Source organism: Mustelus asterias, chromosome 5, assembly GCF_964213995.1.
Source record: "Mustelus asterias chromosome 5, sMusAst1.hap1.1, whole genome shotgun sequence".
NCBI lineage: Eukaryota > Metazoa > Chordata > Chondrichthyes > Carcharhiniformes > Triakidae > Mustelus > Mustelus asterias.
This window is the reverse complement of record NC_135805.1, coordinates 26171186-26197313: the sequence shown is the minus strand read 5'-3', so window position 1 is coordinate 26197313 and position 26128 is coordinate 26171186. Positions and strand designations below refer to the sequence as shown.

Sequence of the window (26128 nt, the reverse complement as noted above, 5' to 3'; positions counted from 1 at the left end):
TGCAGGTGAAGAAGGTAGTCAAGAAGGCATATGGCATGCTTGTCTTCATCGGCTGGGGCATTGAGTTTAAAAATTGGCAAGTCATGTTGCAGCTTTACAGAACCTTAGTTAGGCCGCACTTGGAATTTAGTGTTCAATTCTGGTCGCCACACTACTAGAAGGATGTGGAGGCTTTGGAGAGGGTACAGAAAAGATTTACCAGGATGTTGCCTGGTATGGAGGGCATTAGCTAGGAGGAGAGATTGGAGAAACTTGGTTTGTTCTCACAGGAATGACGGAGGTTGAGGGGAGACCTGATAGAAGTCTACAAGATTATGAGAGGCACGGACAGAGTGGATAGTCAGAAGATTTTTCCCAGGGTGGAAGAGTCAATTACTAGGGGACACAGGTTTAAGGTGCGAGGGGCAAGGTTTAAAGGAGATGTACGAGGCAGATTTTTTACACAGAGAGTAGAGTGTGCCTGGAAACCGTTGCTGGGGATGGTAGTGGAAGCGGATACGGTAGTGACTTTTAAGGGGCGTCTTGACAAATACATGAATAGGATGGGAATAGAGGGATATGGTTCCCGCACGGGTAGGGGGTTTTAGTTCAGTCGGGCAGCATGGTCGGTGCAGGCTTGGAGGGCCGAAGGGACTGTTCCTGTGCTGTAATTTTCTTTGTGCTTTTGTTCTTTGCAATGTTGAATGAATACTTCACATCCGTCTTCAGCCAAGAGAATGAGGATGATGGTATGAAATTCAGGGAGAGAGACTGTGAAATTCTTGAGCAAATTGACATAGGGAAGGATATATTGGAGGTGTTGGCAGCCTTAAAAGTGGATAAATATCCAGGTCCAGATGAATTGTGCCCTCGGCTGCTGTGGGAGGCAAAGGAGGAGATTGCACAGGCTCGGACCCAAATTTTCAATTCCTCTCTGGCCACGGGGAAGGTGCCAGACAACTGGAGGACAGCTAATGTGGTTCTGCCATTTAAGAAGAGCTGTAGAGATAAACCAGGAAACTACAGACCAGTGAGTCTCATTGCAGTGGTAGGGAAACTATTAGAGAAACTTCTGAAGGAGAGCATCTTTCTCCACTTGGAGAGGCAAAGCTTGATCAGGAACAGTCAGCATTGCTTCGTCAGAGGAGGTCATGCCTAACAAATTTGATTGAATTTTTTGAGGAGATGACCAGGTGTGTAGATGAGGGTAGTGCAGTCGATGTAGTTTATATGGATTTCAGCAAAGCCTTTGAAAAGGTCCCACATGGGAGACTTGTAAAGAAGGTAAAATTCACAGGGTAATTTGATAAAGTGGATTCAAAATTGGCTCAGTTGTAGGAGGCAGAGGGTGATAACAGAGGCTGCCAATGTCCAGTGAAGTACCACAGGGATCTGTGTTGGTCCCCCTATTATTTGTTATTTATATAAATGACATTGATGACTATGTGGGGGGAATAGGATTAGTAAGTTTGCGGATGACACAAAGATTGGATGGGTGGTGAACAGTGAGGCAGTGTGTCTTGGGCTACAAGAAGATATAGACGGAATGGTCAAATTGGCAGATGAAATTTAACCCTGAAAAGTGTGAGGTGATACACTTTGGCAGGAATAAATAGACTGGAAAGTACTTAATGAATGGTAGGACACTAGGAAGGTCTGTGGAACAAAGGGATCTTGGCATGTTTGTCCACAGATCTCTGAAGGCAGAAGGGCATGTTAGTGGGGTGGTGAAAAAGGCATATGGGACACTTGCCTTTATCATTCGAGGCATAGATTACAGAAGCAGGGAAGTCATGTTGAAGTTGTGTAGAACTTTGGTGAGGCCACAACTGGAGTACTGTGTGCAGTTCTGGTAGCCACATTATCAGAAGGGTGTGATTGCACTGGAGGGGGTGCAGAGGAGGTTCACCAGGATGCTGCCTGGGATGGAACATTTAAGTTATGAAGAGATGTTGCGTAAGCTTGGGTTGTTTTCATTGGTGTGGAGATGCCGGCGTTGGACTGGGGTAAGCACAGTAAGAAGTCTCACAACACCAGGTTAAAGTCCAACAGGTTTATTTGGTAGCAAATACCATAAGCTTTCGGAGCGCTGCCCCTTCGTCAGATGGAGTGAAAATCTGTTCTCCAACAGTGCACAGAGACACAACATCAAGTTACAGAATACTAATTTGAATGCAAATCTCTACAGCCAGCCAGGTCTTAAAGGTACAGATAATGTGGGTGGAGGGAACATTAAACACAGGTTAAAGAGATGTGTATTGTCTCCAGACAGAACAGCTAGTAAGATTCTGCAAGATCAGGAGGCAAGCTGTGGGGGTTACTGATAATGTGACATAAATCCAACATCCCGGTTTAGGCCGTCCTCATGTGTGCGGAACTTGGCTATCAGTTTCTGCTCAGCGACTCTGTGCTGTCGTGTGTCGTGAAGTATGTTTTCATTGGAGCAGAGAAGACTGAGGGGTGACCTGTTCGAGGTTGTCAAGATTATGAGAGACATGGACAGAGTGGATAAGGAGCAGCTGTTCCCCTTAGTGTCAGTCACAAGGAGTCATAGATTCAAAGTGACGGGAAAGAGGTTTAGGGGGAATGCAAGGAAAAACATTTTTACCCAGAGGGTGGTGACGGTCTGGAATGTGCTGCCTGGGAGGGTGGTGGTGGCGGGTTGCCTCATACCCTTTAAAAAGTATCTGGAACACTTGGCACATCATAGCATTCAGAGCTATAGGCCAAGGGCTGGCAGATGGGATTAGGTGGGAGTTCAGGTGTTTCTAATGTGTCAGTGCAAACTCGATGGGCCTCTTCTGCGCCGTATGATTCTATGAGATGTGAGAGGCAAGTTTTCTTTTACACAGAGGGTGGTAAGTGCCTGGCAAGTGCTGCCAGAGGAAGTGGTAGAAGCAGATACAATAGCAACGTTTAAGAAGAATCTTGACAGATACATGAATAGCCAGGGAATAGGGGCCTTCAGACCACGTAAAAGCAAAAGGTCTTTAGTTTATAAAGGCATCATGTGTTGAGCAGGGTTGGTGGACCAAAGGGTTCCTGTGCTGTACTGTTCTTTGTTTTATGAAGGGTAAATCATGTTTGACTAATTTGCTTGAGTTCTTCGAAGATGTAATAAGCAAGGTGGATAATGGTGACCCTGTAGATGTAGTATATCTGGACTTCCAGAGGGCATTTGATAAGGTGCCACACCAAAGGTTAATACACAAGGTTAGTTCACATGGGATTAGGGGTAATTTATTAGAATCATAGAAACCCTACAGTGCAGAAAGAGGCCATCTGGCCCATCGAGTCTGCACCGACCACAATCCCACCCAGGCCCTACCCCCATATCGCTACACATTTACCCAATAATCCCTTTAACCTACGCATCTCAGGACACTAAGGGGCAATTTTAGCATGGCCAATCAACCTAACCCGCACATCTTTGGACTGTGGGAGGAAACCGGAGGAAACCCACGCAGACATGAGGAGAATGTGCAAACTCCACACAGACAGTGACCCAAGCCGGGAATCGAACCCAGGTCCCTGGAGCTGTGAAGCAGCAGTGCTAAACACTGTGCTACCATGCACCCAGTTATTAGTTTGGATAGAGGGTTGACTGACCAACAGAAAGCAGAGAATCGGGATAAATGTGTCTTTCTCAGGCTGGCAAGATGTAACTAGTGGGGTGCCACAGCATTCGGTCCTCAGGCCCCAACTATTTACAATCTATATTAATAACTTGGATGCAGGAACAGTAGTGACCATAGCCAAATTTTCAGATGACACTAAAATGGATGGGATAGTAAGTTGCAATAATAAAATAAGAAATTTACAAATGGATATTAGTGGACCATCTAATTTAAGAAAGGTTGTAGAGACAAGCCAAGGAACTACAGACCAGCGAGTCTCATGTCTGCAGTTGGGAAACTACTGGAAAAGATTCTGAAGGAGAAAATCTATCTCCATTTGGAGAGGCATGGTTTGATCAGGGATAGTCAGCATGGTTTTGTCAAAGGGAGGTCATGCCTAACAAATTTGATTGAATTTTTCGAGCATGTAACCAAATGTGTGGATGAGGGTAGTGCGGTTGATGTAGCTTACATAGATTTCGGCGAAGAAGTCCCACATGGGAGACTTATTAAGAGGCTAATGCACATGGGTACAGGGTGATCTGACAAGGTGGATACATAATTGGCTTAGCGGTAGGAGACAGAGGGTGGTGACAGACGGCTGCTTTAGTGACTGTAGGCCAGTGACCAGTGACTCACCACAGGGATCCGTGCTGGGCCCCCTATTGTTCGTCATTTATATAAATGACATAGATGACTATGTGGGGGGTCGGATCAGTAAGTTTGCTGATGACACAAAGATTGGCCAGGTGGTTAACAGTGAGGTTGAGTATTTTGGGTTACAGGAAGATATAGACAAGATGGTCAAATGGGTGGATAAGTGGCAGATGGAATTTAACCCTGAAAAGTGTGAGGTGATGCACTTTGGAAGCAGTAATTTGACAAGGAAGTGTACTGTGAAAGGTCTGACACTGGGAAGTTCCAAAGAACAAAGGGACCTTGGCGTGTTTGTCCATAGATCTCTGAAGGTGGAAAGGCAGGTAAACAGGGTGGTGAAAAAGGCATAAGGCACACTCGCCTTTATCAATCAGGGTATAGATTACAAAAGCAGAGAGGTCATGATGGAGTTGTATAGAACTTTGGTGAGACCACAGCTGGAGTACTGTGTGCAGTTCTGGTCGCCACATTATAGGAAGGACGTGATTGCACTGGAGGGGGTGCAGAGGAGATTCACCAGGATGCTGCCTGGGGGATGGAACATTTAAGTTATGAAGAGAGGTTGGATAGGCTTGGGTTGTTTTTGTTGAAGCAGAGAAGACACGGGCGACCTGATTGAGGTGTTCAAGATTATGAGGGGCACGAATAGGGTGGATAGGGAGCAGCTGTTCTCCTTAGTTAAGAGTCAGTTATGAAGGGACACAAGTTAAAAGCGAGGGGTGGGAGGTTTAGGGGGGGATTTGAGGAAAAACCTTTTTACTCAGAGGATGGTGACAGTCTGGAATGCGCTGTCTGGGAGAGTGGTGGAGGCAGGATGCCTCACATCCTTTAAAAAGTACCTGGATGAGTATTTGGCACCCCATAACATTCGAGGCTATGGGCCAAGTGCTGGCAAGTGGGATGAGGTGTGCAGGTCAGGGCATTTCATGCGTCAGTGCAGGCTTGATGGGCCGAAGGGCTTCTTCTGCACTGTAGTATTCTGTGATATTGATAGGGTCAGTGAATGGAGCAAAATTTGGCAGATGGACTCCAACGTGGAAAAGTGTGAGGTTATCCATTTTGATAGGAAAAATACAAAGGCAAATTATCTTAATGAAGAGAAACGTTGTAGTGCTTCGGTGCAGAGAGATCTGTTCTTGTGCATGAATCACAGAAAACTAGTATGCAGGTACAGCAGGTAATAAGGAAGGCAATTGGAATCTTGGCATCTATTGCTAAAGGAATACAATATAAAAGTAGTGAAGTGTTGCTGCTACCGTACAAAGCATTAGTGAGACTGCACTTAGAATATTGCTTATAGTTTTGGTCCCCTTACTTGAGGAGGGATGTAGATGCATTGGAGGCAGTTCAGATGAAGTTCACTAGATTGATTCCAGAGATGCCAGGACTTTGAGTAAATTTAAGGGTGAGGTGGACAGATTTTTAATTAGTTAGAGTTTGAAGGGCTATGGTGAACGGTCAGGTACGTGGAGCCAAGGCCGAGTTGAGATCAGCCATATTAAATAGCAAAGCAGGCTTGAGGGGCTGAATTGCCTACTCCTGCTCCAAGTTCTTATGATTCCTACTGCTTTGGATCCTCTTGTTACAGATGATGACCGTGACAGGTAAGTTGTGGCCTGGTCAATATCATCTGTGACTCTCTCAGCACTTTCATAGAGTGCATGATAACTAAAGGGAGATGCCAGCTGCCAAAACTGCCATCCACTTTGTGCATCTTTGCACCATTAGTGCCACTAACATGTCAATCGTACAGAACATGTCATACATTCCGTGCACCTAAGCACACTGTTCCTGAATCTACTCAGAATAATGCCTCATGTAGCCATAAAGTTGGCCATTCTCTCAATGGAGGGATATGGCAATGCACATGAAATGTATGAACTCATCCATTCTCTGTCCATGACCCTACATTGCCTCAGGGAACGCCAACATGTGGGCACAAATTTCATGCTGCTGGTCCAGGAGTTATACGTGACTCCTGTGGCACAGTGGTTAGCACTGCTGCCTCACAGCTCCAGGGACCCAGGTTCGATTCCCGGCTTGGGTCACTGTCTGTGTGCAGTTTGCACTTTCTCCCCTTGTCTGCATGGGTTTCCTCCGGGTGCTGCAGTTTCCTCCCACAGTCCAAAGATGTGCGGGTTAGGTGGATTGGCCGTGCTAAATTGACCCTTAGTGTTCCAGAATGTGTAGGTTAGAAGGACTAGTGGGGCAAATATGTGGGGTTATGGGGATAGGGCCTGGGTGGGATTGTTGTTGGTGCAGACTCGATGGGTTGAATGGCCTCCTTCTGCACAGTAAGAAGTTTAACAACACCAGGTGTAAATTTAAACTTCTTACTGTGTTTACCCCAGACCAACGCCGGCATCTCCACATCATGACTCCTTCTGCACTGCAGGGATTCTATGATTCTGTGCTCAACAACTGAACCCTCCCCTCACCCCAATGAACAACTCTGGTATCCCACAGATTTTCACTCTGAGGTCACATGAAGCCTGGACATTAAAATGGGAAGCATTATATAACAAAATAAATTATGTTGCTGAAAGTCAATTGTGCATAGAATAGATCTATCTGATTATGTTACTGCAATCTGGATGCATTTAAAATCAGAAACTCATCTGCCAAGGCCTCAACATCACCTTAGTTGGGGAAAGCCCAACTAGGAGCCTAGTGGAAATCCCTCCCCCTCCAAGAAATGCCAGCCAAAAGATCACCATTACAGCTAGCGCCACCAACAGTGATGGTAGCTTCTGGTACTGCACCTAGCAGAGGCCAAGGATCACTGTGGGGATCCAGATCACAGGTGATTAAGGGCCGGATGAAGGGCCGCTGGCTGGGTGGATGAGGAGGGAAGTTAGAAGAAAGGGCAGTGGAATTGCTCTCATCAGCCACCACTTCCCAATGCTGTGTCCCTTATTTAGAACAAGGTTTTTAAGAACATGTTAATTCTTGTTTTAGATGTTTAATTTACAGTTTGTGCTTGGTGCAGTATATTCATTGCTACTGTGGAGCTCTTGGGATGTCATCCTTTAGATGACACATTAAACTAGTCTTGCCTTTTCATTTTGGAAGTTAAAGATCCCATGGTCCTACTCGAAGTAGAGAAGTCAATGTTTGCCCAGTCAATATCTTCCTCAGCAAGAACTAATGACTGATTACTGGTCACTAATTTCACTATTATCAATGAAATATTCCTGGTGCAAAACATCTACCCCACTTCCCTGAATAAAAGTCAGTGCTCTCCAAAATGTAATCATAATATGAAACTCGCTTACGATGTCCAACAACTGTATGGATCCCAGTTGGCCTTTTCTTTTCCAGAATATAAGGGCAGGAGTGCTAGATTTCCATTTTGGGAGGGTTGAGGGGAATGATAACTGGTGTTAACCCCATTGCCCCCACAAACAGTGCAGAGGTACTCACAGGAATTGTTGAGGCAGGCTGTTTAAAAGGTGCTCTGCGATATTGTTCCAGCTGTAAGAGGACCCCTGAAATAGACCTCTAACCATCACTGCTCACACCCCTCATCTGCCACATACTCCCATGACAGCTCATGCCACCTCATTCCCCTCCATGCCAACTTATACACCTTGACCCATAAATACTGTACAAAATGTGTTACAACTCTCAATAGCAAAAGGCTACTTACCTGTAAATACGTTTTAGGGACCAAACCTTTTTTCCCCTGAGCATTTTCTCCAAGCCACCATCCATCAAACCTTTGATCGAGGATTCTTAAAATTTCACCTTTCTGCACCATTAGAACAAGAAAACAATTAAATTATACAATGGGAAATTAATATGGGTTGCAATATAGATTGCTCGAGTGTTATTTTAATTGATTAAAGTTATTTCATTGTATCTACAGAGGTAACATTCCACGAGTGTCTCATTTTAAGACTGGTGTAAACTTCTTTCGACTCACTATTGGATGTGTTAATGATTTTCAAATATAGCGCAGAAACTATTACAAGACTCTTTAGTCATGTTGAAAGTGGAATCATTTTTTTGTCCTTTCTCTTATACTTCCACTTCATTCTCCTCCACTTTAGAACTATTTTTTCCTCTTTTTTCATAACAGACATACCTTTTCCACATGCCTTTGTTTGTTAATGTCTTTTTTTTGGGCTCACTGAAACAATCTTTGTACATCAACCAAGTCGTTCCATCATTTCATTAGACAGTCACATGAAGACATTGTACATTTGGGTACAAACATCTAATCAGAACTTTTGACAAGCAGGGCTGGATTTCTGACACAAGTTGGGTAACGGGAGCCAGGTCTGTTTCTGGGCCAGATTTTGGTTCCTGAGGCTGGAAGCTAAAGTCAGGAAATGGCCAGACTCACTACACATGCCTTGGTTAAAAAGTGTCCCAATACACACAAGCTTTGCTCCAGGGTTGTGGAAGGTTTTCACGTTGGGTGGCGGGAGTAGGGTGTTGTGGGCGCGGGATGGAGCCGGACCCACCAACTCTGGAAACAGAGCATTGGTGGCCATGGGGATAGACAAGTGCCGGAGGGCTGGTTGGAAGGCCCACCTCAGTTCTCAAATGAGGTGGGTAAAACACAAAATCCAACCCATTTCACCTGAATGGTCATTGTGCAAGATCCTGTGCTGGTCTCTTCTTTTGAGTGCTGCCAGCTGGATCTGTACACATGCCAGAGGCATGCAGCTTTGTGAAACACCTTGTCGTACAGGCAGCTAACTGTTTAAGAAGATGGAAGATGGGAAAACAGATTACTGTAATGAAAATTCTTACCAAGCTAAAACCAGGGCACACAGAGATCCAGACTGGCAGATGTGTGCTGGAGGAATTAGTTGTGCAGATGGTCAGTTGGAGACACACCATGGTTCCACAGAGGAACCTGGAGATCCTCAAGGACCACCCTTAAAAGGGTGTAGGAACAGGTGGCTAGAATGTTCAACTCCCAGAGTCTGAACACCAGAACATGACAGCAAAGCCAAAAAATTGAAATAACATCACATGGCTGGTCAAGATTACCGAATACCTCTCCACAAGACCTCTTATTATGCTGTGACTGTTGGAAGTCAATGATTTCAGGCCAAAGGTATTGCTGGAGGAGTTCCTCAGGGAAATGTCAAAGGGCCAGCCATCTTCAGTTTTTGCCATTGAAGTGGCAGTTTGCTAATGATCACACAGTGTTCAGTCCAATTCGGAACTCCTTAGAAAATTAAGCAGTTCATTCACGCATACAGCAAGATGGGAACATTAGGCTAATAATTGGCTGGTAATATCCGTGTCACGAAAGTGCCAGTTAATAAGCATCTCCAACAAAAGGGAATGTAATCCCACACCTTTGACACTCAACATTATTGCGACCACTGAAGCCCCCACTATAACATCCAAGGGACTATCACTGACCAGAATCTTAACTGGGCCAGCCACACAAATACTGTGGATACAAGAGCAGGTCACAAGCTGGAAATTCTGTGGAGAGTAACTCACTTCCTGACTCCCCAAAGACAGTTCACCATCTTCAAGCCACGTGGTGGAATAGTCTCCACTGCTTCATTACTTTCAACTCAGCTCTTTGGATTGAGTTGGCTGCCTGCCTAATGCCTGGTCTCAGTTAAAGCTGGAAATAGGATTTGACTCAAGAAACAGATTTTTGAGACCTTGGGGGTGATTGCCAGGAGACTTCAGCAGAGGCCGTTTCGTGGGCTTCCCGCTGGGCGCCACGGCCTCTGTGAGTCTCCCAGGCAAAGATTTCCAGCGTAATTAGCTCCACGCCGGAAATCGGCACAGCGCTGATTATTATGCAGAAATTATGATTTCCATTTCATTACTGGGCCCGGGACTGAAGTCTCTAGGCCCATGAGCATTCCCCCACCACCCCCTCAACCCCCACCAGAAGTGGTTCACTCCAGCGGGGTTTATTACTGCTCCCCACTAAGGGGGAACAGGTGGCCGACCCCGCTGGAAGGAAGAGAGGCAATTGAAGACCCCCCCAGGAGGTTGGGGATAAGGGGGTTGCCCCTTGGGCAGTGCCAGCCTGGCACCCTGTCACTGCCCAGGATGCCTCTTGGGCAGTGCCAAGGGGGCAGGGCCAGAGTAGGCATATTGAGGGGGCACAATTGGTGGAGTGGGCCCGCTGCCGCTCTGCAGAGGGAGGGAAGAGGGCGATCAGAGTTGGCCATCCAGGTTTTGGGGGGGGGGGGGGGGGGGTGTCCGGGAGAACAGGACTGCCAGGGGATGAGATCAGAGCTGGCATGGAAGGGGGCAGAGGGACATGGGGGCTTCCAGGTTGGTGGGGAGGGGAGGACATAGGGGCTGCCCCGGGAGGTTCAGGAGGCCATCAATTGGGGGGGGGGGGGGCTCGGTAGGCCAAGGATGGGGGGTTGCAGGGCTGGCCAGCAATCAGAAGGCCGGCAATGGGAGGCCACTGTGCATTTACCGATCTCCGCGCTGACAGATCAGTACATGCACAATGGCCCGCTCAGTGCTATGCTGCTGGCCTCTCGGGCGAGATTAGGTCCCGCCCTCAGATTTCCAGAGTGTATCATACGAGGGCACTCTATGATGCAGAGTGCCGGTGATTCATTCTAGAAATCATGCTAAAAAATTAGCAGGATTTACTCCCATTTTTCTGCAAATTGGGGACTTAGAATTTTTTGTGGAGAATCCCGGCCTTACCTCCCCCATCCCACTTCTGACCCAAATAAGCCTGTTCTTAGAGGGCTTTGACAAAGGGTCACCTGGACTCCAAACGTCAGCTCTTTTCTCTCCTTACAGATGCTGCCAGACCTGCTGAGATTTTCCAGTATTTTCTCTTTTGGTTTCAGATTCCAGCATCCGCAGTAATTTGCTTTTAAATCCATTCTTAGGTTAAATAAGAACATAAGAACATAAGAAATAGGAGCAGGAGTAGGCCATCTAGCCCCTCGAGCCTGCCCCGCCATTCAATAAGATCATGGCTGATCTGACGTGGATCAGTACCACTTACCCGCCTGATCCCCATAACCCTTAACTCCCTTACCGATCAGGAATCCATCCATCCGCGCTTTAAACATATTCAGCGAGGTAGCCTCCACCACCTCAGTGGGCAGAGAATTCCAGAGATTCACCACCCTCTGGGAGAAGTTTACCGCCCACTGTAACTAACCCTTATCTTTCAGGTACAGCGGAGCACATTAATTGTATCCCTCAGTGCTGCCTTCAGCAAAACTTTCAAAACTTTTCATCAACAGAGCTGCTAAAGTTAATTTTGTTCTTTAAACCAGCTAATTTATAAAAGACCTGAATGAATGTCTGGAGGCAATGTTTTTTATGTAATGTAGAAGTGTAATGATCCTTTGTATTATAGTAACTTCAATTCAAGAGTCCCTATTTAGGAAAAACTGGAGTGAGATTCTTTACTGAATGTAAATTCAGTATTAAAGGGCAGACAGGTAAAAGTAAAGTAAAGTTTAATTAATAGTCAAAAATAAGGCTTACATTAACACTGCAACGAACTTACTGTGAAATTCCCCTCGTCGCCACACTCCGGCGCCTGTTCGGGTCAATGTACCTAATCAACACGTCTTTCAGACTCTGGGAGGAAACCCACGCAGACACGGGGAGAACGTGCAAACTCCACACAGACAGTGACCCAAGCCGGGAATCGAACCCGGGTCCCTGGCGTTGTGAGGCAGCAGTGCTAACCACTGTGTCGCCACAGTAGCTCCAACCAATAAGGTTTCACTATGTTTTACAATACAGACAAGCTAAATTCAAGTCACACAATACGGCAATATTCTAAACAGAATATAGTTACCTTAAATGCCAGATCACTTTCCTCCTGAGCTACATAGTCACTGATTGTAATGAACAGTTGCATAGTAACTTGTGTATCAAATTCCTCCCCTTCATCCTCATCATCTTCCTCACTCTCTTCATCTTCATCATCTTCTTCCTCATCATCTTTATCACTTCCCTTCCTTCCCTGTATCACACCAGTAGTCTGGCTCTTTGTCCTCCTAGAAAAAGCAATTTACGACAATTATTTCTATACCAACAAAGCTGTTATTAATGTTTCTACAGTAATGAAGCTCTTGTATTAGTGATTAGTTCTAAGTCACACAGCCACAAATCAAGTTCCAATTCAAAACTTTGCCACAGTTTTCTTGAGTATACTAATATATTATCACAGATGGCCTCTCTGTCTAATTCTTGTCACCATTCTTGTCACCATAGTTCGGATGGGGCAGTTTTTGTGCAGTGTGTGCAGGAGGGTTTCCTGACACAATATGTGGATAGGCCGACAAGAGGTGAGGCCACATTGGATTTGGTACTGGGAAATGAACTGGGCCAAGTGTTAGATTTGGTTGTGGGAGAGCACTTTGGAGATAGTGGCCACAATTCGGTGTCTTTTGTTATTGCAATGGAGAGGGATAGGGCCGTACGGCAGGGCAAGGTTTACAATTGGGGGAGAGGTAATTATGATGCGATTAGGCAACAATTAGGGGGCATAAGATGGGAACAGAAACTGTCAGGGAAAGGCACTAATGAGAAGTGGAACTTTTTCAAGGAACAAATACTGGGTGTCCTTGATAGGTATGTCCCTGTCAGGCAGGGAGGAAATGGCCGAGTGAGGGAACCATGGTTCACGAAAGAGGTGGAATGTCTTGTGAAAAGGAAGAGGGAAGCTTATGTAGGGATGAGGAAACAAGGTTCAGATGGCTCGATTGAGGGTTACAAGTTAGCAAGGAATGAACTGAAAAAGGGGCTTAGGAGAGCTAGGAGGGGACATGAGAAGTCCTTGGCGGGTCGGATCAAGGAAAACCCCAAGGCTTTTTACTCTTATGTGAGGAATAAAAGAATGACCAGGGTGAGGTTAGGGCCGGTCAAGGACAGTAGTGGGAAATTGTGTATGGAGTCAGTAGAGATAGGCGAGGTGATGAATGAATACTTTTCTTCAGTGTTCACCAAGGAGAGGGGCCATGTTTTTGAGGAAGAGAAGGTGTTACAGGCTAATAGGCTGGAGGAAATAGTTGTTCGGAGGGAGGATGTACTGGCAGTTTTGAATAAACTGAAGGTCGATAAGTCCCCTGGGCCTGATGAAATGAATCCTAGGATTCTTTGGGAGGCAAGGGATGAGATTGCAGAGCCTTTGGCTTTGATCTTTGGGTCCTCACTGTCCACGGGGATGGTGCCAGAGGACTGGAGAGTGGCGAATGTTGTTCCTCTCTTTAAGAAAGGGAATAGAAATGACCCGGTAATTATAGGCCGGTAAGTCTTACTTCGGTGGTTGGTAAATTGATGGAAAAGGTCCTTAGGGATGGGATTTACGACCATTTAGAAAGATGCGGATTAATCCGGGATAGTCAGCACGGATTCGTGAAGGGCAAGTCGTGCTTCACAAATTTGATTGAATTTTTTGAGGAGGTGTGTTGATGAAGGTAGGGCAGTTGATGTCATATACATGAATTTTAGTAAGGCGTTTGATAAGATTCCCCATGGTCGGCTTATGATGAAAGTAAGGAGGTGTGGGATAGAGGGAAAGTTGGCAGATTGGATAGGTAACTGGCTATCTGATCGAAGACAGAGGGTGGTAGTGGATGGAAAATTTTCGGACTGGAGGCAGGTTGCTAGCAGAGTGCCACAGGGATCAGTGCTTGGTCCTCTGCTCTTTGTGATTTTTATTAATGACTTAGAGGAGGGGGCTGAAGGGTGGATCAGTAAATTTGCTGATGACACCAAGATTGGTGGAGTAGTGGATGAGGTGGAGGGCTGTTGTAGGCTGCAAAGAGACATAGATAGGATGCAAAGCTGGGCTGAAAAATGGCAAATGGAGTTTAACCCTGATAAATGTGAGGTGATTCATTTTGGTAGGACTAATTTAAATGTGGATTACAGGGTCAAAGGTAGGGTTCTGAAGACTGTGGAGGAACAGAGAGATCTTGGGGTTCATATCCACAGATCTCTAAAGGTTGCCACTCAAGTGGATAGAGCTGTGAAGAAGGCCTATAGTGTGTTAGCTTTTATTAACAGGGGGTTGGAGTTTAAGAGCCGTGGGGTTATGCTGCAACTGTACAGGACCTTGGTGAGACCACATTTGGAATATTGTGTGCAGTTCTGGTCACCTCACTATAAGAAGGATGTGGAAGCGCTGGAAAGAGTGCAGAGGAGATTTACCAGGATGCTGCCTGGTTTGGAGGGTCGGTCTTATGAGGAAAGATTGAGGGAGCTAGGGCTGTTCTCTCTGGAGTGGAGGAGGCTGAGGGGAGACTTAATAGAGGTTTATAAAATGATGAAGGGGATAGATAGAGTGAACGTTCAAAGACTATTTCCTCGGGTGGATGGAGCGATTACAAGGGGGCATAACTATAGGGTTCGTGGTGGGAGATATAGGAAGGATATCAGAGGTAGGTTCTTTACGCAGAGAGTGGTTGGGGTGTGGAATGGACTGCCTGCAGTGATAGTGGAGTCAGACACTTTAGGAACATTTAAGCGGTTATTGGATAGGCACATGGAGCACACCAGGATGATAGGGAGTGGGATAGCTTGATCTTGGTTTCAGATAAAGCTCGGCACAACATCGTGGGCCGAAGGGCCTGTTCTCTGCTGTACTGTTCTATGTTCTATGTTCTATAAGAAACCAGAGAGAAGGTCTGTGCCTAATTCCGGTCACTGAGAAACCATAGTATTCAAGGCCCAGCGTGACTAGAGCACTGTAGTTTGATTTGATTTGATGGGTATAGATAGAGTGAATGCAAGCAGGCTTTTTCCGCTGAGGCTAGGGGAGAAAAAAACCAGAGGGCATGGGTTAAGGGTGAAAGGAGAAAAGTTTAAAGGGAATATTAGGGGGGGCTTCTTCACGCAGAGAGTGGTGGGAGTGTGGAATGAGCTGCCAGATAAAGTGGTAAATGCGGGGTCACTTTTAACATTTAAGAAAAACTTGAACGGGTTCATGGATGAGAGGGGTGTGGAGGGATTATGGTCCAAGTGCAGGTCAGTGGGACTAGGCATAAAATGGTTCGGCACAGACAAGAAGGGTCAAAAGGCCTGTTTCTGAGCTGTAATTTTCTATGGTTCTATGATTAAAATTTCATCTGACCACCCTTTTGGCTAAGTAGTGCAACTACTTCAAAACTGGGAGTCTGATCGAGAAGTGGAAGGGGATAAAATAATTAATGTGGGAATCACAGTAGAGAGGGGGGAAAAAAGAGAAAACAACTTGTTCTGCACTGAATTGAAAACTGCAGATTCCTTTCTGAAATTTATTCAACTTGGATCATTTCAGGCTTGTGTCGATCTGCCCTGGTTGCAGTGCAGAGAATGCTTCTTGCTATCAATTTGTCTTCATGAAATCCTGCATTTATACAGCATTTTTCATAACTTCAGGTCATCGTAAAGTGCATTGCTGGCAATGAAGGACTTTAGAAGCTGAGTCACTGATGGAATGAAGCTAGACAATCAGCAATAAAGTACATTTTTAGAATTCTCTAGAATCATAGAATGGCTGCAAAATGACCATTTGGCCTGCTAAACCTGCAGCTCTCTGCCAGAGCAATTTAGTTAGTCCTACTTCCACTTTCTCTTCCAGTAATCCTGCAATTGTTTTCCCTTCAAGTGCTTATTCAATTCTCTTTTGAAAACCTCCATCACCCTTCAGGCAGTGCATGACAATTATAATAAACAGTTTTTCTTCATCTACTCTGTCTAGACTCCTCATGATTTTGAATACCTCTATCAAATCTCCTCCTAACCTTCTCTTCTCCAATCTATCATTGTTACTTGTACTCTCATTACTGGAACCCTCGAAAGCCTTCATACCCTTCCTTAAGGGGATTATGCCAAAGGAGACCAAGGTTCATCATAATCTCCTTACATTTGTATTTTACGTTTCTATTTATAAAGCCCAGGATTCTATATGCCTTTTTAATCACTTTTGCAACCGACCTATCACCTTCAACTATTTTTTCACATATACCTCAGCTCTGTTTTTGCACCCCTTTTAGAATTGTACCCTTCAGTTTGTATTGCCTCGCCTTGTTCTTCCTATCAAAATGTTTTGTAACATTATTACAATCTCAGCTGATGTTTCTACTGAACAAGCCAGATCCCAGGATGGGATCTGGTTTGATAGATCCTAGCATACAATTTTTGTTTAGATGAACTGCGTCATAGGACTGCCAATGAACTTTTAACAAAAGAATATAATATTCATGAAACAAGAAAAGATGAATATTACTCCTTCACCCCAACTATACCATTACAGATATAGAGATTTGCAAGATTAACACAAGTTATAGAAAGTCTTATACCTTAATGTTCTCTGTTAGTACACAATCCATGTCAACCAATAAGCAAACAGTGGTCAGACACACACACACTCAAACCAAGCCACCCAAACAATTTCTGCTCATGAAATAAAAGGGACAATTGTGATGTGGGTACAAAATTGGCTGAGTGACAGGAAAGAGAAAGAGCAATAGTTAATGGATATTTTTCAGGCTTGGGGGAGGCTTGTAGTGGAATTTCCCAGGGGTTGCTATTGGGACCCTTCCTTTAACTGATGATGATCTAAATTTGCAGAAGAAATATGAACTTGGAAGCATTGTAAACTGTGAGGAGGGCTGTGTAAGAGCTTCAAAAGAACTAGACAAGTTCGTGGAATGGGCGGAAAGGTGGCAGATGAAGTTCAATGCAGAGAAACGTGAAGTGAAACATTTTGGTCAGAAGAACATGGGGAAAACAGAGAAATAAAGGGTGCAATTTCTAAAGAGGGTGCAGGAGCACAGGACTTGGGTGCACACATGCCTAAGTCATTAAAAGAAAGAGTACAGGTTGAGAGGGCAATTAATAAAGCATACCCTACGCTATATTAATGGGCCATAAAGTACAAGAGTAAGGAGGTTATATTTATCTTGTATAAGACACTAGTTAGACTTTAGCTGGAACACTGTACAGTTCCGGCACCACATTTTAGGAACGATGTGGAGGCATTAGACAGAGAGCAGAAGTAGTTTTCAAGAATTTTTCCAGGGATATATCAATGATCTGGATGATAATGTGGTAAATTGGATCAGCAAGTTTGCTGATGATACAAAGATTGGAGGTGTAATGGACAGTGAGGAAGGTTTTCAAAGCTTGCAGAGGGATTTGGACCAACTAGAAAAATGGGCTGAAAAATGGCAAATGGAATTTAACGCAGACAAGTGTGAGATATTGCACTTTGGAAGGACAAACCAAAGAAGAACGTACAGGGTAAATGGTAGGACTCTGAAGAGTGCAGTTGAACAGAGGGATCTGGGAATACAGGTACAGAATTCCCTAAAAGTGACGTCACAGGTGGATAGGGTCGTAAAGAGTGCCTTTGGTACATTGGCCTTTATAAATCGGAGTATCGAGTATAAAAGTTGGAGTGTTATGGTAAGGTTATATAAGGCATTGGTGAGGCCGAATTTAGAGTATTGTGTACAGTTTTGGTCACCTAGTTACAGGAAGGATGTAAATAAGATTGAAAGAGTGCAGAGAAGGTTCACAAGGATGTTGCCGGGACTTGAGAAGCTGAGTTACAGAGAGAGATTGAATAGGTTGGGACTTTATTCCCTGGAGCGTAGAAGATTGAGGGGAGATTTGATAGAGGTGTATAAGATTTTGATGGGTATAGATAGAGTGAATGCAAGCAGGCTTTTTCCGCTGAGGCTCGGGGAGAAAAAAACCAGAGGGCATGGGTTAAGGGTGAAAGGAGAAAAGTTTAAAGGGAATATTTAAGTATATAAAAAGGAATAGAGTGGCTAGAGTGAATGTTGGACCCTTGGAAGATGAGAGGGGGGATTTAATAGTGGAAAACGAGGAAATGGCTGAGACTTTAAATAAGTTCTTTGTGTCGGTCTTCACGGTGGAAGACACAAATAGTTTGCCGAATATTAGAGATCGAGAGTTGGTGGGAGGGGAGGTCCTTAATACAATTACTGTTACTAAGGAGGTGGTGCTTGGTAGACTAATAGGACTGAAGGTAGACAAGTCCCCGGGCCCGGATGGAATGCATCCCAGGGTACTGAAAGAAATGGCTGAGGTAATAGCAGATGCGTTAGTAGTAATTTATCAAAATTCGCTGGACTCTGGGGTAGTGCCGGCTGACTGGAAAACAGCTACTGTTACGCCGCTGTTTAAAAAAGGAAGTAGACAAAAGGCGGGTAGCTACAGGCCGGTTAGCTTAACGTCCGTAGTTGGGAAGATGCTAGAGTCCATTATTAAAGAGGAAATAACAGAGCACCTGAATAAGAATGGTTCGATCAAGCAGACGCAGCATGGATTCATGAAGGGAAAGTCGTGTTTGACGAATCTACTGGACTTTTATGAAGATGTCACTAGTGCGGTTGACAGAGGGGAACCGGTGGATGTGGTGTTTTTAGATTTCCAGAAGGCGTTCGATAAGGTGCCTCACAAAAGGTTGCTGCAGAAGATTGGGGTACACGGAGTTAGGGGTAAGGTGTTGGCATGGATTGGGGATTGGCTATCTAACAGGAAGCAGAGAGTTGGGATAAATGGGTGCTTTACTGGTTGGCAGTTGGTGACCAGTGGCGTGCCGCAGGGATCGGTGCTGGGGCCTCAATTGTTTACCATTAACATAGGTGATCTGGAGGAGGGGACTGAATCTAGGGTATTCAAGTTTGCTGATGACACAAAGATGAGTGGGAAAGCGAATTGCGTGGAGGACGCGGAAAGTCTGCAGAGAGATTTGGATAGGCTGAGCGAGTGGGCGAGGATCTGGCAGATGGAATATAACGTTAGCAAATGTGAGGTTATCCACTTTGGAAGAAATAATAGTAAATTGGAGTATTATTTAAATGGAGAAAAATTACATCGTGCGACTGTGCAGAGGGACCTGGGGGTACTTGTGCACGAATCGCAAAAACTCAGTCTGCAGGTGCAGCAGGTGATCAAGAAGGCGAATGGAATGTTGGCCTTTATCGCGAGGGGGATAGAATATAAAAGCAGGGAGGTCTTGCTGCAACTGTACAAGACACTGGTGAGGCCGCAACTGGAGTACTGTGTGCAGTTTTGGTCCCCTTATTTGCGAAAGGATATATTGGCCTTGGAGGGAGTGCAGAGAAGGTTCACCGGGTTGATACCGGAGATGAGGGGTGTAGCTTATGAGGAGAGATTAAACAGATTGGGTCTGTACTCGTTGGAGTTTAGAAGGATGAGGGGTGATCTTATAGAGACATATAAGATAATGAAGGGGCTGGATAGGGTAGAGGTGGAGAGATTCTTTCCACTTAGAAGGGAAACCAGAACTAGAGGGCACAGCCTCAAAATAAGGGGGGGCCGGTTCAGAACAGAGTTGAGGGGGAACTTCTTCTCTCAGAGGGTAGTGAATCTCTGGAATTTTCCGCCCATTGAAGTGGTGGAGGCTTCCTCGTTGAATATGTTTAAATCACGGGTAGATAGTTTTCTGATCGATAAGGGAATTAGGGGATATGGGGAGCAGGCGGGTAAGTGGAACTGATTCGCTTCAGATCAGCCATGATCTTGTTGAATGGCGGGGCAGGCTCGAAGGGCCAGATGGCCTACTCCTGCTCCTATTTCTTATGTTCTTATGTTCTTATTAGGGGGGGCTTCTTCACGCAGAGAGTGGTGGGAGTGTGGAATGAGCTGCCGGATAAAGTGGTAAATGCGGGGTCACTTTTAACATTTAAGAAAAACTTGGACGGGTTCATGGATGAGAGGGGTGTGGAGGGATATGGTCCAAGTGCAGGTCAGTGGGACTAGGCAAAAAATGGTTCGGCACAGACAAGAAGGGCCAAAAGGCCTGTTTCTGAGCTGTAATTTTCTATGGTTCTATGGTTCTATGGATGAGAAACTTCAATTATGAAGATAGATTGGAGAAGTTGGATACTCTCTTCCTTGGAAAAAAGGTTGAGAGAAGATTCACTCGAGGTACTCAAAATCATCAGGGGGTCTCGACAAGTGAGAAACTGTTACTGTTGGCAGAAGGAATCAAGAATTAGAGGACACAGATTTAACTTGGAAGCATTGTAAACTGTGAGGAGGGCCATGTAAGAGCTTCAGAAGAACATAGACAAGTTGGTGGAATGGGACGGAAAAGTGGCAGATGAAGTTCAATGCAGAGAAATGTGAAGAGATACATTTTTGTCGGAAGAACATGGGGAAACAGAGAAATAAAGGGTGCAATTTCTAAAGAGGGTGCTGGAGTAATTGATTAAAAGAAAAGCAAAAGTGACAAGAAAATACTTTTTCACACATCCAGTGGTTAAAGTCTGAAAATGCACTGTGTGGTTCAATCGAGGCATTCAAGAGGGAATTAGGTGATTTTTTTAAAGAAACAATTTGCAGGGTTATGGGGAGAAGGCAGGAGAATGGTACTAGGTGAAATGCTAATTCAGGGAGCCGATGCAGATGCAATGGGCCAAATGGCCTCCTTCTGCACTGTAACAATTCTGTGATTCTATTTATCTAAAGAGGAAGTTTATTCACCTGGAGCTACAACATGTTTCAGATTTTAATTCAACAGCCTCTTTATCTTACTTGTCAGCATTATCCACTTTATGCTTGGCACGCTCTTTGTCTAGTCTCCGAACAAGTTCTCCAACTAGTTCCGACATGCCTGTCAGTCGCCTCTCTTCAGCTAGCTTCCGTTGATCATAATTACTTATAAGAGAAAGTTCATTTGTCTGAGAAAAGATACATATTTTGTGAGAACACATCAGAATTATTAACCTAATTGTAGCTTACATCGTCAAAAAAAGCTGGTAACTTATATAGTTAAAAAAAAGTTAAGTGCCAACGTTGGTTCCATGGTAGTACCTTTGAGTCAGAAGATTATGGGTTCATGCCCCACTTCAGAGACTTAAGCACATAATCTAGGCTGGCACTTCAGGGCAATAAAGGGTGAATGCTTCACTGTCAAGAGATCATTTTTCAGGTGATGAACTGAAACTCTTATTTCAGGTGGAATAGAAGAACATAGGATTTAGGAGCAGGAGTTGGCCATTTGGCTCTTCTAGTCTGCTCCACCATTCAGTAAGAACATAGCTGATCGGGTTGTGGTCTCAGTTCTACTTTCTTGTCTGCCCCCATAATCGCCAACTCCCATGTCTATCAAAAATCCATCTAACTCAGCCATGAATTTAAAGACCCAGCCTCCACTGCTTTCTGGAGAACAGAAGCGAGGGCAAAACTCATTTCAACAAGGAGATTGCATTGCATGTTAGTGCATAATTATGCCATGAGTGAGAAATGGGTACTAGACATAGTTTTCACAAAAACAAGTCCAATTTCTTACATGGTTTAAACTGAAGATGAACTAGTTTGGTGATGCCATGTTGACCAATTGTTGTCGTCTCAAAATGATTTCTCAGAATCATCTCCGGAAGTACCAACTTTTTTAGTCCCTAGTGTTGTGAATACTACTGCGGAAGACTTGTCAATGCTACTATACCACGCGAGAATGATGCAGAATTAGTTCCAAGAGAAGAAGTGCCTACTGAAATTCCAAATCAAGCTTTTAGGGTCAAGGACAGCCAAATTCCAGAATGTGGCATTCAACCAAAGAGGAATAGATGTCCTCCTGAGCGACTTTCTTATTGACTGTGTATAATGATTTATGATGCATAGACTGTTGTTTAGAATATTGTTGACCCTATGTAAAACATTGTAATAATTTGTTGCCATGAGCATGGAAGTAAAGGGGGAGGGATGTTATATATTTATGTCATTGCATGATTGCTTTAAGAGCCAGTCACATGATTTGATGGTGTTGTCATTAGGGTGTTGCACGGCTGTTTTACTTTCAGTTTGTACTTTGTACTGGCACGAGCTCCTAGAATAAACCTGTGCTGTTAGTTTGAATGTGTGCGCGGAAACCATGTCTTTTTCTTTTTGTGTAAAACCCACAACCCCTAACATAGTTAGGACATTACAACATCTTTACAAAATTCAGGTCCTCGTGTTTGAACATAGGATTCGAACCAAAAGTGACACATGTGAATGCAAATGACAATGCCATGCCCCACATATTGTGAGATCTTGCTTTGTGATGAGCATTAAAAGGCTTTTGGAATTTACTTGGATTGATCAAGGGCCACTGTTTGTAAGAAGGTTCAGTGATGGCACCGCCTTGTAACGGTGTGTTTGAAAACTACAGTTTTCTTAAATTTTAGGGTCCAAATTCTAATAATCTGCTGCAAGCCACAGAGTTTTACTGAGGTTTCTAGATCTTTGTGGTAACCCATCAAGACTTACAAACAAATATAGGGCACATTATACAATCAATATACAGGCTGAGGAACCGGCAGATGCAAAAGTGAAATGCTACAATACAATCACTAAAAGAGATGCAAGTACAAACTTATTAAATTTCATACTTACTTTCTTTAACTTGCGCAGAGTCACCAAGGTTTCATCCACTGATTTCTTTAGCTGGACACATCTATAGAAACAGTCCAGTAAAAGTAAATAACGTGAGACATTTTTTGATGCACGTGTATAAACTGTGACAGTGTGATTTAAATTGCTATAAACTGAAATGGTGTTATGTGTTCGAATGGCAGCTACAATGTGTGTGTTGTGTGCGTGTGTTGGAGGGGAAGATGACAGGAGGGAAGAGTTGTCAATTTGAAAAATTATCACTGGGTGAAAAGAGTAAGTTGCAAACGTTTCGAAACAGCGTTTCCATAGAATTAAACACTTTGCCACAAAACACTTCTATATGATCTGATCAAAATCACTTCATCATAGTAAAACATTCCTAGGCACTTCAGAGGAAAGTAATCAAACAAATTTGGACATGTGCCACATAGTAAAACATTCAGATAGATGACTCCAAAAGCTTGGTCAAGGAAAGACATTTCAAGGTTTCCGTAAAAAAAAGTTGAGAAAGGATTTCCAGAGCTTTATGGCTTGGCAACTGAGAGCATGTCTGCCAATGGTGAAGTGAATTTAAAAATTGCAGATGTTCAAGGCTGGGATTTTGCAGGGCTGCAGAGATAGAGATTAGTGATGGGGAGGGATGAGGCCGTGGGAGAATTTGAAAACAAAGATGAGAATTTTAAAATTGCAGCATTGCTGGCCCAGAAGACAATATCAGTCAGCGTACACAGGGATGATGAGCACATGGGACTTGATACGAGTTAGGATATGGGCATTAGAATTTTGTTTAAGTTCAAGTTAATGGAGGGGGCAAGGTGGGAGGCCACAGTTCATTGGAATAGACACAGATCAGGCTTTCGACAGCAAGTCAGCTGGAGCAGGATAGGTTTCACATAGGTGGAAATATAAGTATTGGTAACGGAGCAAATTTGAGGTCAGAAGCTCACCTCAAGATCAAATAGGATGTCAAGACTGCGAATGTCTTGTAAACAGTGACTAAGGAGAGGGATGGGCTCTGCAGCGGACACCAAACACAACAGCTTTGGTCTTCCCAATACTTAGCTGGAGAAAACTTATTCTCATCCAACATTGCTGTCGAGCATGCAGCTTGACAAATTGGATGAAATGGAAGGGCCGAGTGAGATGTTACTTAGGCAGAGCTGGGAGTCATTGGCTTGCATGTGGAACCTGACTTGTTTTCGGATGATGTTTCCAAGTGGCAGCACGTAGCTGAGAAACAATGCCAAAGCAGTAAGGTATAAATACATTCTTGTGTTAATACAGAATAGTAATGTAGACAGAATTGGTTTAAACAGTATTTTCTCAAAACTGCCTTTCCCTTAATGATGCTGCTCCAATAACAATGGAGAATTAATGAGACGCAAAGATATTATACTTTAAAAATAAGCACATTATAGGTTATCAAATGAATGATGGAACTACAGTTAAGATTAAAACACAAATGCAATTGAAGTTCTATCCCCTTGCTGTGATGAAAATCTGCATGAGGAGATTGCTATGAAATGAAAAGAAACATGTGCATATGTCAAAGGTTTTTTTCACAGCAAAGCTTGGGGAAAGCAATATCGGAAGTACCAAAGCAGTGCGAAAAGGCATTGGAACCTCCTTCTATAGCAATTTAGTTGGTCAAACATATCATCGTAAATCAGTTTACATCCAGCAAGAAGTAAATCATAAAGAAAATGGAACATGTTGCAATGTTTTCATCTTTTTAGAAAGAACTTCTGCTATAAATCCAAGGCCTGGTGAAATCCACAGCTCTGGGGAAAACATATTTATTCTTCAAATCATATATCTGGGTGTTAGACATGTACTGCTCTGTTTAAGGTTTTAAGATTAAAGTGTTGAAACTAATTAACTGGAGTATCAGGCATTATCATCTCTAGCTTGCAACAATAACCTCTCCCTCAATGTCAACAAAACGAAGGAGATTGTCATCGACTTCAGGAAGCGTAAAGGAGAACATGCCCCTGTCTACATCAATGGGGACGAAGTAGAAAAGGTCGAGAGTTTCAAGTTTTTAGGTATCCAGATCACCAACAACCTGTCCTGGTCCCCCCATGCCGACACTAGAAATCATAGAAATCATAGAAACCCTACAGTGCAGAAGGAGGCCATTCGGCCCATCGAGTCTGCACCGACCACAATCCCACTCAGGCCCTATCCCCACATATTTACCCACTAATCCACGCATCCCAGGACTCTAAGGGGCAATTTTTAACCTGGCCAATCAACCTAACCCACACATCTTTGGACTGTGGGAGGAAACCGGAGCACCCGGAGGAAACCCACGCAGACATGAGGAGAATGTGCAAACTCCACACAGACAGTGACCCGAGCCAGGAATCGAACCCGGGACCCTGGAGCTGTGAAGCAGCAGTGCTAACCACTGTGCTACCGTGCCGCCCGTAACTAATTGGTTTAGTTACTGACGCGCTGAGATTTTGCAGGGCTGCAGAGATAGAGATTAGTGATGGGGAGGGATGAGGCCGTGGGAGAATTTGAAAACAATAGTTAAGAAACTATAGTTTCTATAACTATAGTTCTATAAATATAGTTTCTAAACTATAGTTAAGAAAACCCACCAACGCCTCTACTTTCTCAGAAGACTAAGGAAATTTGGCATGTCAGCTATGACTCTCACCAACCTTTACAGATGCACCATAGAAAGCATTCTTTCTGGTTGTATCACAGCTTGGTATGGCTCCTGCTCTGTCCGAGACCGCAAGGAACTACAAAAGGTCGTGAATGTAGCCCAATCCATCACGCAAACCAGCCTCCCATCCATTGACTCTGTCTACACTTCCCGTTGCCTCGGCAAAGCAGCCAGCATAATTAAGGACCCCACGCACCCCGGACATTCTCTCTTCCACCTTCTTCCTTCGGGAAAAAGATACAAAAGTCTGAGGTCACGTACCAACCGACTCAAGAACAGCTTCTGCCCTCCTGCTGTCAGACTTTTGAATGGACTTACCTTGCATTAAGTTGATCTTTCTCTACACCCTAGCTATGACTGCAACACTACATTCTGCACTCTCTCGTTCCTTCTCTATGAACAGTATGCTTTGTCTGTATAGCGCGCAAGAAACAATACTTTTCACGATATGTTAATACATGTGACAATAATAAATCAAATCAAATCAAATCAGCTAAAAGGGCAAGAAAGGAATTCAACAAGATCCTTGGAAAATTCCAGAGAAATTATAGAATCATTGAATCCCTAGTGCTGAAGGAGACCATTCGACCCGTTGATCTGCACTGACTCTCTAATGGAATATCTTACACAGGCCCTATCCCTGTAACCTCACATATTTACCTATCCTCCTAACCTACGCAGCTTTGGACACGAAGAGGCAATTTAGCATGGTCAATGCACATCCTTGGACTGTGGGAGGAAACCGGAGCATCCGAGGAAACCCACACAGACACGGGGAGAATGTGCAAAGGCTAGAATCGAACCTGGGTTCCTGGTGCTGTGAAGCAGCAGTGCCAACCACCGTACCACCATG

General features: G+C 44.3%; 1 protein-coding gene across 1 annotated transcript in view; it reads right to left on the bottom strand.

Annotated features, from left to right (window-relative positions):
- The window catches only part of nphp1 (nephronophthisis 1), an 88788-nt gene that overhangs the window by 58231 nt on the left and 4429 nt on the right, over window positions 1-26128 (bottom strand). Inside the window, exons 3-6 of the mRNA XM_078212305.1 lie at window positions 22599-22659; window positions 20757-20902; window positions 12031-12232; window positions 7903-8004 (exon numbers count right to left, since the gene is read on the bottom strand). Coding sequence (XP_078068431.1) covers window positions 7903-8004; window positions 12031-12232; window positions 20757-20902; window positions 22599-22659 — 511 coding nt within the window. The remainder of the gene's footprint in view (window positions 1-7902; window positions 8005-12030; window positions 12233-20756; window positions 20903-22598; window positions 22660-26128) is intronic.